Source organism: Delphinapterus leucas, chromosome 5 (assembly GCF_059928025.1).
Source record: "Delphinapterus leucas isolate spDelLeu-1000000601 "Yukka" chromosome 5, BTC_Dleu_Yukka2, whole genome shotgun sequence".
Taxonomy (NCBI): domain Eukaryota; kingdom Metazoa; phylum Chordata; class Mammalia; order Artiodactyla; family Monodontidae; genus Delphinapterus; species Delphinapterus leucas.
The window spans coordinates 90197472-90212445 of NC_143133.1; the positions used below are offsets into that span (position 1 = coordinate 90197472).

The window sequence follows — 14974 nt, forward strand, 5'->3', positions numbered from 1 at the left end:
CATAGCAGAGCTGCTTTGGGGCCAACGTGACAAAGTGTCACACAGATTTGAGAAGGGGGCCCTTCTCCCCACCTCTGCATAGAACTCACTCCTTCTCTGGAAGATAGCTGCTACTTTTGAAAAGTCAGGAGACAGTAGCATTCTCGTAGTAGGTGGTGGTTTCATCACGGTTGGGGGGTAGGGTGGTGTGCTGTCCACCTCAGCAGTGATGAAGTGCCTTCTGGGGCTTTGTGGGCAGCAGGTGTCGACAAGGGACAGCCAAATCAGAAAGGAAGGCTATGCAGGCTGCATGGATCTGCTACTGAATGATTGGTTTGTGGCACATTCACACACTGGGGTTTGCTAAGTTCCTGATTAAAAATGAAAAATTAAGAAAGAGCCATCTTATTTTGTAAATGTTACCCTATGGTGTTTGGAAAATTATTTGAAGAGGTGTGTTAGTTTGCTTGGACTGCTTTTACAAAATACCACAGACTGGGTGGCTTAAACAATAGAAATTTATCTCCTCACAGTTCTGAAGGCTGAAAGTCTAAGATCCAGACATCAGCAGGATGAGTTTCCCCTGAGGCCTCTCTCCTTGGCTTGCAGATGGCCACACTCTTGCTGCCTCTTCACATGGCCTTTTCTCTGTGCCTGTGTGCCCCTGGTGTCTCTCTTGTGTGTCCAAATATTCTCTTCTTAATAAGGACATCAGTCAGATTGGATTAGGGCCCACCGTAATGGGCCTGAATCACCTTTTCAAAGGTACTATCTCCAAATATATCACATCCTGAAGTACTGGCGGTTAGGATTTCTTTTTTTTTTTTTTTTTTTTTTGCGGTACGCGGGCCTCTCACTGTTGCGGCCTCTCCCGTTGCGGAGCACAGGCTCTGGACGCGCAGGCTCAGCGGCCATGGCTCACGCGCCCGGCCGCTCCGCGGCATGTGGGATCTTCCCGGACCGGGGCACGAACCCGTGTCCCCTGCATCGGCAGGCGGACTCTCAACCACTGCGCCACCAGGGAAGCCCTGGTTAGGATTTCAGCATGTGAATTTGAAGGGGATAAATTCAGCCCATAACAGCAGGTATCCAATTTTGATAACAGTAATTACAAACTCTCAGAAGAGCTGCATAATCTAGAGAGAGCTGCCTCTGATTCTAAAGAAAACAGGGGTTACAATGCTCAGGTACTTTTTTTATTGAACTATAGTTGCTGTACAATATTATATAAATTACAGGTGTACGATACAGTGATTCACACTTTTTAAAGGTTATACTCCATTTATAGTTATTATAAAACATTGGCTATATTCCCCGTGTTGTACAATATATCCTTGTAGCTTATTTTATGCCTAATAGTTTGTACCTCTCATTCCCCTCCCCCTATATTGCCCCTCCCCCGCTCCCTCTCCCCACTGGTAACCACTAGTTCATTCTCTATTTCTGTGTGTCAGCTTCATTTTTGTTATAGTCACTAGTTTGTTGTATTTTTTAGATTCCACATATAAGTAATATCATACAGTATTTGTCTTTCCTGTCTGACTTATTTCACTTAGCATAATGTTCTCCAAGTCCATCCATGTTGCTGCAAATGGCAAAATTTCATTCTTTTTTATGGCTGAATAGCATTCCATTGTATATATGTATACCACATCTTTTTTATTTATTTATTAATTTTTGGCTGTGTTGGGTCTTCATCGCTGCGCGCGGGCTTTTCTCTAGTTGCGGCGAAGGGGTACTATTCTTCATTGTGGTAAGTGGGCCTCTCATTGCAGTGGCTTCTCTTGTTGCGGATCACGGGCTCTAGGGCACATGGGCTTCAGTAGTTGTGGCATGCGGGCTCAGTAGTTGTGGTTTGCGGGGTCTAGAGCACAGGCTCAGTAGTTGTGGTGCACGGGCTTAGTTGCTGTGCGGCGTGTGGGATCTTCCTGGACCAGGGCTCGAACCCGTGTCCCCTGTATTGGCAGGCAGATTCTTAACCACTGTGCCACCAGAGAAGTCCCACCACATCTTTCTCCATTCATCTGTTGATGGACACTTAGGCTGCTTCCATATCTTGGCAATTGTAAATAATGCTGCTATGAACATTGGGGTACATGTATCTTTTCAAATTAGTGTTTTTGTTTTTTTCAGATATATACCCAGGAGTTGGATTGATGGAACATCTGGTAGCTTTATTTTCAGTTTTTTAAGGAACCTCCATACTGTTTTCCATAGTAGCTGTACCAATTTACATTCCCACCAACAGTGTAGGAGGGTTCCCTTTTCTCCACACCCTCATCAACACTTGTTACTTGTGTTCTTTTTGATGATAGCCATTCTGACAGGTGTGAGGTGATATCTCATTGTGGTTTTGATCTGCATTTCCCTGATGATTAGTGATGTTGAGCCTTTTCATGTGCCTGTTGGCCAACTGCATGTCTTCTTTGGAAAAATGTCTATTCAGTCCTGCCCATTTTTTAATCAAGCTGTTTGTTTTTTTGATGTTGAATTGTATGAATGCTCAGGTACTTTTATACGTAAGAAAAAAATAAAGAAAACCACTTCTTTCCTTTTTCAAGCACAGAGCATATTTGACTAATTTTTATAATAAAATGTAAGTAAATATCAGGTTCCAATAGGAACTTCCTTGTTCTAAACAGCAGAAGGACCAAAGTATTGAGGAGTGGGAGGTACAAACGAGCAGACACAACTGAAGCAGTGTATTTGAGGCAATAAATTCTGTATACCTGAGCAACTCCTAGAGTTATCACCAAGTAAAAGCACTGAGTCATCATAAAACAGCTCTAAACTGGAAACAGCATGAATGTCTACCAACAGTAGAAAGGGTAAATAATGATCATCTCATATCCTAGAATACAACACAGCCATGAAAAACAGCAGATTGCTGCTTCACACAACAACATAAATGAATCTCACAATTTTGTGTTGAGTGAAAGAAGCCAAACACAAAAGAATACATACAGTAAGATTCCATTTATATGAAATTCAGGAACAAGCAAAACCAACCCATGGTGATGTGATAGAGGTCAGAATAGTGATGACTTCTGAGGGGATACTGGCTGCGTAAGGGCAAGAGGGAGCCTGCTGGGAGCTGAAAATATTCCATTTCTTAATCTGGGTGATGGTTACACAAGGTGTACACATTTCTAAAAATTCATCAAGCTGTATGTTTAAGATTTATGTATTTTACAATATGTAAATTATCTATCAATTGAAAATGTTTTAAATGCTGCAGTGCAGAGGAAATCAGTAAAGGTATGCTAATTATAACTGTAGATTTAATTTGTTAAACAAGCTTTCGAATATTTCATTGACTGGTAGTTAGCAAGGTTATATTAAGTAATATTTCACTGATAAGTCAGACATAGAAAGACAAATACTGTATAATATCACTTATATGTGGGATCTAAAAAAGCCAAATTCACAGAGAGTAGAGTGACTGGGAGAGGTGGAGAAATGGGGAGATATTGGTCAAAAGGCACAAACTTCCACTTCTAAGATTAACAAGTCCTAGGGATCTAATGTACAGTGTGGTGATTATAGCTAATAATACTCTATTATATATTTTAAAGTTGCTAAAAGAGTAGATCCTAAATGTTCTCATCACAAAAAAGAAATGGTAATTGTGTAACGGGATGGAGGTGGTAGCTAATGCTTTGGTGGTGACCGTTTTGCAACAGGTAAGTGTTACAAAATCAACATGTTGTACACCTTAAACTTACACAATGTGATATGTCAATTACACCTTAATAAAGCGGGGAGGGGGGAGGCACTATTTCACTGAAATATCACCTCATAACAGTAAGCAGAAGGGACTTCCCTGGTGGCGCAGTGGATAAGACTCCATGCTTCCAATGCAGGGGACCCAGGTTCTGATCCATGGTCAGGGAATTAGATCCCACATGCCGCGACTAAGAGTTCACATGCCACAACTAAGGAACCTGCGCACCGCAACTAAGGAAACTGCGCGCCGCAACTAAGGAACTGCGCGCCACAACTAAGACCCAGCACCACCAAATAAATAAATACTAAAAAAAAAAAAACAGTAAGCAGAAGACTTTGCATATTTTTTAGCACGAAGCAATATGTATTTGTCTTTCCCAACTAAGGCAAATTTAAACCAGAAATTTTTTAACAGCCTCAAATATAACCCTATAGTTGGCTATCAAAAGAACCAGAAAAAGAGAGAAACACACATTCTGGACAGAAGATATCTCCCACAATGTTGACATTGGAAATTTATGATAAGCATGAATTGGACGGTAGCAGTTCAATGATTTGTGTAGAAGGGGCCATCTACACTAATACATCTGAAACCTCTTGACACAGATGTCCAGGTCCTTAACAGTGGCCGCATGACTTGGCCTCCCTACGCCTCATCCCCAGCCTCTTCCTCTCTGACCTCATCTCACACTACTCTTTTCCCTTCTCACTCCACTCCAGACACACTGCCCTCCTTGCTGGTCCTCACACCAAACACACTCCCTTCTGAGGACCTGTGCCCTGGCGGTCCCTCTGGCTACAGTTCCTTTGACCCAGATAATCCAGGTTATCCATAGGGGTCCTCCCCTCACTCCTTTCAGGACCTTCATAAAATGCCACCTCTCAGTTCCTGGCCACCCGAATTAAATGTGCATGCACAGACCTACTTCCTCTTCCCATTCCTGGCTTTATTTTTATCCCTAGCATGAATCACATTCAATCATTCTATATGTATTCATAGTTACCTCTTTTATTATTTGTTTTCACATCAGAAAGTAAGCTCTTTAAAAGCAGTGATTTGTATCTATTGTGTTCATTCCTTTATCTCCAGGACTTAAAACAATCCTTGCATATAGTAGGGATTCAATAAATATTTGTTAAATAAATGAACTTTTAAGGCTCCTGGTATTTTAACCCTATTTGCTTCCAAATCAATTCCCACATGTCAGAGGAAGTCTCAGGATTTTAAAATCTTCTCCAGCAAAAAAAGAACTTCTATTGAGGAGAGAAAGATAAGGTATAAACATCTCTCTCAAATAAAACAGTTACTGGCCACTGGTGCATGCTTTCAAACTTCTTTGAAGAATTTTAACATGAGCCTTTCTCTTTTCAGTGCTGATAAATTTTTTCCCTTTCAGTAGTTCGTTAGAAAATAGGTCAGAATGGTAACCAGAGACAGAGAATGCTCCAATTTAATTGCTCACTTAATTTTGTAATTTTTTCAGGCTTTTATTAGTAGAATCTATCACTTTTTTCAAAATCTGAGTCCAATCCTCTTTGTAAAATCTCTCCAGGCTAGGTCAAGACATACAGATTTCCTGGGAAAGCTATTATCTGAGATGCCGCTTCAAACTGTTATTCTTTAAATGTCTGTTCAACAAGCAAGGAGAAACTGATTTTCTGACAACAAAATTTATAGATATCTTGGCTTATGTTCTAAATAGGTGATTTATTACATGTTCTGCACATAGTAAACACTTTACCTTTTTCTGGAAAAATCTTTCACCATGTTCCTTTACTTGGGGAATTAGATGCCCACCATCACTCAGAATAGAGGTAGATTTCATATAGTCATAGAATTGTGTGTAAAATATGTCTTAAGTTTCTGTTTCCATGCTGGCAAAGTATTTCTCTTTTTCTATAGCCTCTTTTCAGTTTTCATTGGTGATTTATTTTTTCAAATCAACATGTTGAGAGGTACATTGAGGACTTTATTTTTAGACACATAATAGATAACTTGTTTCCCCTAAACAACATGCCCTACACTTTTGTAAATTCAGAACTCCAGTGGACTGACTGCTGACTTAACATACATCTTAGCTGACTGATACCAAGGTTGGAAATGTGCCTCAGGCTGTACCATGCGGACTCCCTATGCTGCATTCCAATATAATCAAGAAAAGTGGCCAGAGCCACAGTGTGGACTAATTTTCCAATTTCCATTCATTGTGAGCATCAACTTACATTTTGCTGCTTGTAAATCACACTTGAAAACCATATTTCCAACTCATTCCAAAGATGTTCAGCGCCCTTTTGTTGGATTAGCTCTCTTGGAAGTAGCCTGAGCAGCCTTCCTGCCACTCTGCATTTGCCCATCTGCTCCCATTTCATCGTTGTGAGGCAAATTTACTTTCATAACTCTTCAGGGTTTTTTTCTTTTGCTCAGGGTTCTCAGTGAAGTCCACAGCTCCTCCTCATTGCCCCCACGCTCCCACCAGCCTAGCTCTCCTCCAGCCACTGGTTCTGCCTTGCTGACCTCTGAGTCACCAGCCACCTGCTGACAGTAGGGGAGCCCTGATCCAATCAGAGAGACAAACGCCACGTGCGTTGGGTCTCCTCGGCTCCCACTATGCTTCCTAAACCTTTAAGACCGGACTAACAGAAAGTTTAACTATCAATGTCCACCGGGGCGCGCCCCTCCACGGCCGGCACCATCTGATGGCCCGTCTATTACAGTTCTTCCTTGCCACCCCTGCGGTTCAAATAGATTACGCAATCCTTAACACTGGGCCCTTAAAAACGGGGAAAGAAGACGGCTTATTGCATGGACAAAAGAGCAGATAATACCTCTCAGGTGAAATTTATCGCAGGTTTTAGCGCTTCTCTCCTTGGGAAGGAATCGCTCTCTACTGCCCCCTCTTGCATCACGCTTGACAGCCCTGGGCAGTCCTGGGCGGAGCCAAAGGAGTAAGGTGTCGTCGTAGTGAAATGGATGTAAGGCCAGCTGCAGCAACCCTCGAGCTCAGACCTTTCACAACCCTCCTTAAATAATTCCTGTCCATCCGAACAGAGCTGACGTCTTCATTCCTCTGCCCTAGATGGGAAAAAGTGCTTCTCCCGCATTAACTTATTTCCTCCCAAGACTCAGCAGAAGAAAGGGGATCTGAACACCTTACTTAGGATAAGTATAATTTAAAATACATTCTTCTGGCTGGGTTGCATTTCCCAGTTTAAAATAATTTTTGATCTACAAAATACTTTGAGCCAAGCTATATTATCTGAATCTGGTGTTTACCTTTGTTTTCAGGAAGTATGAAACACATCTACAAAGGAAAATCTCCAACAGTCAAGCTAAAATCTGCCTCACTTTTTCTTTTTTTTTTTGCGGTACGCAGGCCTCTCACTGCTGTGGCCTCTCCCGTTGCGGAGCACAGGCTCCGGACGCGCAGGCTCAGCGGCCATGGCTCACGGGCCCAACCGCTCTGCGGCACGTGGGATCTTCGCAGACCGAGGCAGGAACCCGTGTCCCCTGCATCGGCAGGCAGACTCTCAACCACTGCGCCACCAGGGAAGCCCTGCCTCACTTTTTAAGACCTTTAGTATCCTTTCTTCAAAGAAGGAACCCAAGTGACCAATAAATATCTAAAAAGAAAAAATATATGAAAACATGTGTAACCTCAGTAGTAATCAAGAAAATGTAAACTAAAGCAAGACAATCTTCACTCAGCAGATTGGTCCACATGGAAATTATTAGTAGTATTATCTACCATAGTCCAGGCGTGGGGAGGTACTTTCCCAGACACTGTTGGTGAGAATGGAAATTGGTACGGCATTTTTGGAGGACAATTTGGCAGAATGGGTGAAAATCTAAAAGGAAGCATACATTTGCAGCTTCACAACATCCTTATCTGGTGAGCACTGTGACTGTTTTCTCCAGCATCCATGTCCTGTATGCCTCCCCAGCTATGCGGAAGCCTGGTGGTTCCATGGGTAGGCTGTCATTAGCCTAACCCAATGAGTATAATCCTGTTTCCTTTTGCTCTTGTTATTAATTCAGGCAAAGGAATTTAACAGAGCCCCAAGCCAATCAGTGCACACCATTCCCCTGGCTACAATGCTTGATTCAAGGTGAGCAGTATCCAAATCTGGCTTAATAAGAGTAAAGTGAAGTTTTGTTTATGGCTGGAGAAACATCCTTCCTCCTCTGTAAGTGGATGAGGATGCGTGTAGCTCCAGGAGCCTAAGCTCCCAAAGTTTTTATTATCTAAACAAAAAAATTTTTAATTGATTCCAGATCTAAGTAATCATGACCATATATCTATTTCAACAAACACCCATGGCTCTATCATTTATTGAGTGACACTGAGTAACCTTCTTAACTTTCAAAGCCTATGCAGTAAGTCCCCTACACACGAATGAGTTCTGTTCCAAGAGCGCGTTCATTAAGTCCTGTTTGTTCATAAAGCCAACAGGGTTAGCCGAGGTGCCCAACTAACACAGTCGGCTATAGAGTACTGTACTGGAATAGGTTTATAATATTTTTCACACAAATAATACATAAAAAACAAACCCAAAAAATAAAGAAAACATTTTAAATCTTACAGTACAGTACCTTGAAAAGTACAGTAGTACCAGCTACATCACTGCTGCTTTTACGCTTGCTTCCAGGCATCCTGGGCTTGAAATAAAGATACTGTACTACCGGACTCTATACAGTACTGTACAATGAAGTACACAACAGCGCAACCACTGGTAGAGGATGCACGCGCGTGACAGTGTACGCCAGACACGTGAACTAACTTACGTGACTGGACACACGAACGCACGTTCACAACTTTGAAAGTTCAAAAATTGAAGGTAGAGGACTTACTGCACTTTGCCTCTAAACCATGACTAACATTCCTACCTTCACAGGGTTACTATTATTATCGTCACGTAGAAATCACAGAGCTAGATGGTGTGGAACAGAAATAGACAAATAAGATGTAGTTCCCCACCTTCAGAGACACAGAAATTTTGGTGGGGGCGGTGACACTGGGTACTGTACTTGCCCGTGTGCCTTCAGAATCTGGCCCTGACTCTTCTGGAGGGTCTAGGAGCAATTTAATAAACAGCTTTTCTACTTAAAAAATATACAGTGGAGGAGACAGACAGGTAGGTATACATGTAAGCAAAAGGAGTGATGATCTAAGGAAGAAGACTAAACGCAGGTTCAGGAGGGAAGTAACCAATGGGAACATTGCTGTGGGATGGAAGGATTGTTTTAAATTCTAGTGGCAATGTTAATGGAGATTGCTTTCCAGAACTAGAGGCATGGAGATAGCTAAATGGAGATAAACTGACATTAAAAACCTGTTCTCTTGACTGATAAGAGAGCCTACCCTAGTGTAGGGACAGGAAGACATGCTGAATTGAAATATTTTGGTTTCATTTCCCTGACTCCTTCTTTTTTTTTCTGATTTAATTTTGTTTTTAAAATTTTTTAAAATTTACCTTTGGCTGTGCTGGGTCTTTGTTGCTGCGCACGGGCTTTCTCCAGTTGCAGCAAGCAGGGGCTATTCCTCGGTGCACGGGCTTCTTATTGGGTGCAGTGGCTTCTCTTGTTGCGGAGCACGGGCTCTAGGTGCGTGGGCTTCAGTAGTTGCGGCACACAGGCTCAGTAGTTGTGGCTCACGGGCTTCGTTGCTCCATGGCATGTGGGATCTTCCCGGACCAGGGCTCGAACCCATGTTCCCTGCATTGGCAGGCGGATTCTTAACCACTGCACCACCAGGGAAGCCCGACTCTTATTTAATTCACATTAACCAACAATACAGTTTTCAAAGTTTTGCCAGAACCTTCCTCACTTCTACAGGAAGTGATCTGGCATGCCAGAGTACAACAAGTAGGGATTAAATAAGGCTATGCCATGGGGGGAAATAAAATTTCACTGAAAGCAAAGGAAAATGACATTTGGTGGATGGGTTTTTGTTTTGTTTTCTGTTTCTCAGCATATAATAGAGTCGATATCAGATATCCACAAACATCTACAAACACAAACCTCTAAATCACAAGTTACTTACAAGTGATGATGAGTGATTTGTGGGAAGGCACTTCTCAGAAAGACGTGTTAAGAAATAGATAAGCTTTATGGTAATTACATTTTCAAGTTACTTCATGTCTGAAGCTATAAAGAGAGAAAATAAGACCCTTTAAAAAGCAATGTGAGAACATAATTTTTCATTCACATAGAGGAGTGTTAAGGATCCAATTCTAAAACACAACACAAAACAATAGAGAAAAATCCATTTAGCCTAATTCTCTAGGACTAGCCTTAAAACCTTAAAAGCAGTGATGCTGGTGTTTCTAATTCCTGCCAGTGGTTCGGTTACATAGAGGAGCATTTAGAAAACAAGTGAAGCACATTTTTCCGTCTAGTCTGACTCATAATTTAGTACAGATCCAGCCTTATATTGTAGCACAACGAAAATAAAGGAACCAATAATGAGAGAGTCACATAAGAAAACACATCTTCTGTGTCCCCATTTCTATAGGAAGTCAGCTATTCTCACCAAGCAAGGATTCTCAATCAGGAGAACCAGGTTCTAAGCGTAAGTCTGTCACAACTTTTACCAAGTCATCTTTACAAGACATGCTACTTTAGGACCAGGTTGCTTGTATCACTGGCTGTACAAGAAAATTAACTTGCCACCCCTATATACAAAATTTCAAAAAGAGAATTAACAGATTATTTCAAACTTATTTGTTAAAACTGTATGGTGTTGTATACATTATTCATGGTCTCTCAAATAAATTCAAGTAAAAACCATTTATGGAGCTCAGTAAGATATAATATTTATTAATTTTAAAACATACATACACACAGCAAGCCCACTTCCCCCCACCAGTACATATACATATTTTCTATTAGTAAGTGGCTTAATCACATCCTTGTAGGTGAGACAAAGTAAAGTAATCTTAAACTGAAAAAAGGGATTATTTTGGTTCAGTGTCTATGGCCCCAATTTGCAAAATCTTCTTTTTCAAGTTCTGCCACGGTTCTAACCAGATATGATCCTCAAGTCTCAAGTTGGACTTATAGTGAATAACTTTTAGTTCTTTAATTCTAAAGTTCACAAAATGTTTTAATAAACAAAAAATACCAAAAGCAAATGAGAAGGTAATTGATCTTGGACCCTCAGACACTGGGGTGATATTTTCACACTGATCTTTACATAAAAATAACACTGAAATAAGCTAGAGAAACACTTGGCTTTTAAGTATTATCTGCTTTCCACGCTAGAGTCTGTTGACAATATTTTTCAGAGTAAAAATAAAATAACAATATTTTAATGTGAAGCCTACAAATACTTACACACTAATTTTGTTCAGCACGTTAGCCACACCAATCTAGTCAAACACCTGGTCAGAGTTTAAAGATAGAGCTTCAAAACCAAGACCAAATTTCAGTTGAACCACCTATAGACTCTACATTGGAGTCCCTTATTTTGCCTCTGGAGTGTCCTACTCTTTTGAAAGCCCAGGTGTCTAAGGTCAGAATTTCAATATTAAGCTCTTTAGAGTAATAGAGAAAAGTGCTAGTTAAATGTTTGGGCTAAGTTCTAGCCAGTGCCTTTTAGAAAAAACAACATATTGCTCATTGGTTAAGGCAAAAAAAAAGTCCACACAAGTTCTGGCCCCCTTAACAACCATCCTCTAAGATAATGAACGCAGAGCACAACTTAACAACCCAGAAACCAAAACCTGCAGTCCAATTGGTTTCACTCTCCCACCTAAAAGTTGTGGACCAGCGCATTAGAAAAGATGCGTGGGCTGTAGGTAAATGATTTTGCACCTTGTGAAAAGCTTTGGGGGAGGCCTTGGAGGACCCAAGGAGACAGAAACGTCTCTAGGTTCTGTCTGATATCACCTTCAAACTATCATTGGGACAAGAGTGAAGTCCTAACAGTGGATATTCCCTCCCCAAAACTTCTCCAGCTGGGGAGTTCCATAGCAACTGGCCCAGAAAAGAGTAATCAGCCCTAGTCAGTTGGTAACCCAGCTTCCATCCCCAAATTTTGTATGTCTACCTCTTTTTTTTAATGAGAAGCACAGTACGCAGCTCCAAGGTAAACGTACAAAATTCTCCTTCACCACTCTTGTTCCAATCACGTTCCTACACACAAGAACATTAGCACCAGAATCTTATAAAACAGAGGACTACCCAATGCCAGAGTCATACTAGGTCGTTAGAAGTAAAAGGCTTCTTTGCGACATTTGCTTTAGTGTGGTTCTTAGATCAGCAGAGAGGCCAGATTCCCACAATAACACTGATCAAACATCAACAATAATCACAGAAACCAAAGATGTACATCCATCCACAGAGAGCAGTTACATTTCTCCTTAAAGCCTAGAAACAAGCAAGATTTTTAAATGTGTTTTATAGTTAAGTTAGGGTAAAGGAAACATTTTCTCCTACTGATCCTAGGTTTTTTTTTCCATTTTCTTCAACTGATCCTAGTTTTTATCACCTACCACCACCAAACCCACTCCCAAATAAATGTACACATTTATACAAATAACACACAAGATTCAATGCATAAATAACATGACCTTTTAAATGCTTCTCTCTTTCTCCCTTTTTTTTTTTACTCACTTTAAATACACGATCTACTAATATTAAACACACATTCATGTAACAAGAACTCTATCACTATTCTTTCATTGGATACATCTTGAAATAGCATCAGTGGACTTGAAAAGTGATGGGATAACATTTGGGAAGGGACAGTTGTTCAATGTTCCTTTGAAACACATGGATGTCTTTGTCTTTTCTTCTGCTGCAAGGCCTTTCTCAGAAAATGTAGTCAGTTCAGAAGTCAAGGCTCAAAACCACAAATCTCTGCTTCTAGGATATCAGTACTTTCGTTGCACAAGGATGTCATCTCAAGTGCTAGGGCAGCATCTAAAAGCAAAGGGGGATATATGCCACCAAATAGTTTACATATATTCTTTCTAGAAATTGATTTCTACCTCACTTGCTTTCTCATATTGTATATGTTGACAGTATTGGTAGGTATTACATGGTCTAAGAAAACCTTAGATCATATGTATAAAAAACAAGATTTTAAAGACAGTCTTCAGGATAATTATCCACCAAAACTACCATGTATAGCACAACATCTCCTTTTGTGTAAATAATGACTAATTTTGACAAAATAGATACAAGTTTTATAGAGCTTGCAGTTTATGCAGTATGTATAGCAAATGCATTGCAATGACTTCTACTAGGCCCTTGGAAGGGACATGTAAAAATGAGAAATTAAAACTTAAGATTTATGCACATCACAGTAAATTCACATTTGATGTCACAGACATTCAAAATGCTTTGTGGAGGTTAACAGGTTAATTCCAAAAACACACTTATAAGAATGCAGGATTTTATTTTTGAATGACTTGTGTGAACTCACATAGCAAATTATCACCCAAAAATGTCTGATTTTTTTCTCTTTTTTTTTTTGGTTTTGGTTTTTCAGTACTAAAAAGTTATATTTAAAATGAAGGCAATCACTTGGTATGATCCCACTTTATTAGGAAAAAGATTACCAAGCAATCATCTACTCTTTCTTGCTTTACAAATCCAAAGGGCAAATGACTGATACGGGAGATAAGTATTTATCCTTCTGGAGCACTTGTCACCCTAAGTTCACATTACTGTATCAATAAAATACAGGAGATTAGTTTAAAAGCAAGAGATGCAAGCGCTATGAAAAGGGATTTCATCACAGAGACAAAGCTACTCCTGTTTTTTTAAGTAGTACAACTCTTTGTCTATCAAGAGTCCTCATAGAATCAATCATTGGAGTATGTTTCAGCTGTAGAATTTGTTGCTTCAGCAAGCTACAAAATATTTCCCATGAAAGGTTACACAGCTTCAAGGGTGAGAGATCAGACCTACCCAGCTCAGAACCAAAATGACAGTCAGTGCTGGTGTTCCACTCGAGGCAAATCGGCCTCTGAATCATCTGACAGGGGAGATCCTGATACCTACAAGTTAATAATTGAGCATATAGAGTCTCAGTAATTGTAAAAGTCTTACTTCCTCAAAATCCCAATTCTTGTTCAAATATCAGACGATTAGAACTTGGGAACTAGTCGTAGCTCAAGTTGCTTACACAGAAGAAGATGAAGTAAAGGCTTCATCTTATTCTTTGACCTCTTTGTTGATACATATGTTAAAAGATACTTCTGATGTGCCAGGGCAATGTAAACCCACTATAACCCATGTCTACCTATCACCAAAATAAATGAACAAACAAAACAAAATAAAACCTTTTAGAAAAAATAGAAAAACAACTGAGGATTAAGGAAAAGAGTCAAAACTTGGAGATGTATCCCTTCACAAGGGGGTAGGTTTCCAATTTTGTTTGTTTTTCACTTCTGTGACTTTGCCCAAAGGGCAAGCCCTAGTCTCAGAGTCGTAAAGAAGTGCAAGAAGCTAAAAGTCTGAAAGGAACCCCATCTTTATAGTCAGAGAAACCAGAAAAAGGGGTCCCTGCAGGGCAAAAAGTATGGGGGGGGACTCCAGAGGGAAGAGAACTAGAGAAGGGGACCCTCTAATTCTATGTATAAACCCACAGAAGTCTCCATCCAGTTCCTGAGGTATGCATGCATGGGATAGCTCCCAACAGCATAGCAATTGTCTAAATTCAATTTAGAGAAGTGAATGAGATTTTACTCACTTGTACAAGCCTCCAACTAAGCCCTGAACTACACAGGTGCAGGACAGATGCAAACTAGGATGACAAAGACTTAGAGAACTGAGGTTTAAACCGCCTCTCACAGAAGGTAAGGCAGAATTTACAGTGTAAACAAAACTTGGGTGACTGCTTACTAAAATAAAAATTTCTAGATTCTCCTGAAGATTATAACAAGACCCAGAGACTATACAATACAATGTTTACAATATCCGAGATACAATTCAAAATTACTGGACATAAAAAGATCCAGGAAAGTGTGATTCATTCTCAAGGGAAAAGGCAGTCAAAAGATAAAGGCAATCCTGAGGTGGCCCAGATGCTGGAAATTTATATATACTTGAAATGAATGAAGGGGCAGGAATTCTTAGTAGAGAAATAGAATTTCTAAAAAAGAACTAAGTGGATATTTTAGAACTAAAAAATACATTATCTGAAATTTTAAAATTACTAGCAGAATGGAAGTGACAAAGTAGTCAAAGAACTTGAGGAAGGATCCATAGAAATTACTCAGTCTGAAAAATAGAATGAAGAAAGATTGAAGAAAGTGAACA

At 40.2% G+C, this 14974-nt stretch overlaps 1 protein-coding gene across 1 annotated transcript in view; it reads right to left on the reverse strand.

Annotated features, from left to right (window-relative positions):
* Positions 1–12526: 12526 nt before the first annotated feature.
* Positions 12527–14974, reverse strand: part of CDKL2 (cyclin dependent kinase like 2) — a 47625-nt gene continuing 45177 nt past the window's right edge. Inside the window, exons 12-13 of the mRNA XM_089912068.1 lie at positions 13622–13710; positions 12527–12628 (exon numbers count right to left, since the gene is read on the reverse strand). Coding sequence (XP_089768194.1) covers positions 13645–13710 — 66 coding nt within the window. The 3' untranslated portion in view covers positions 12527–12628; positions 13622–13644. The remainder of the gene's footprint in view (positions 12629–13621; positions 13711–14974) is intronic.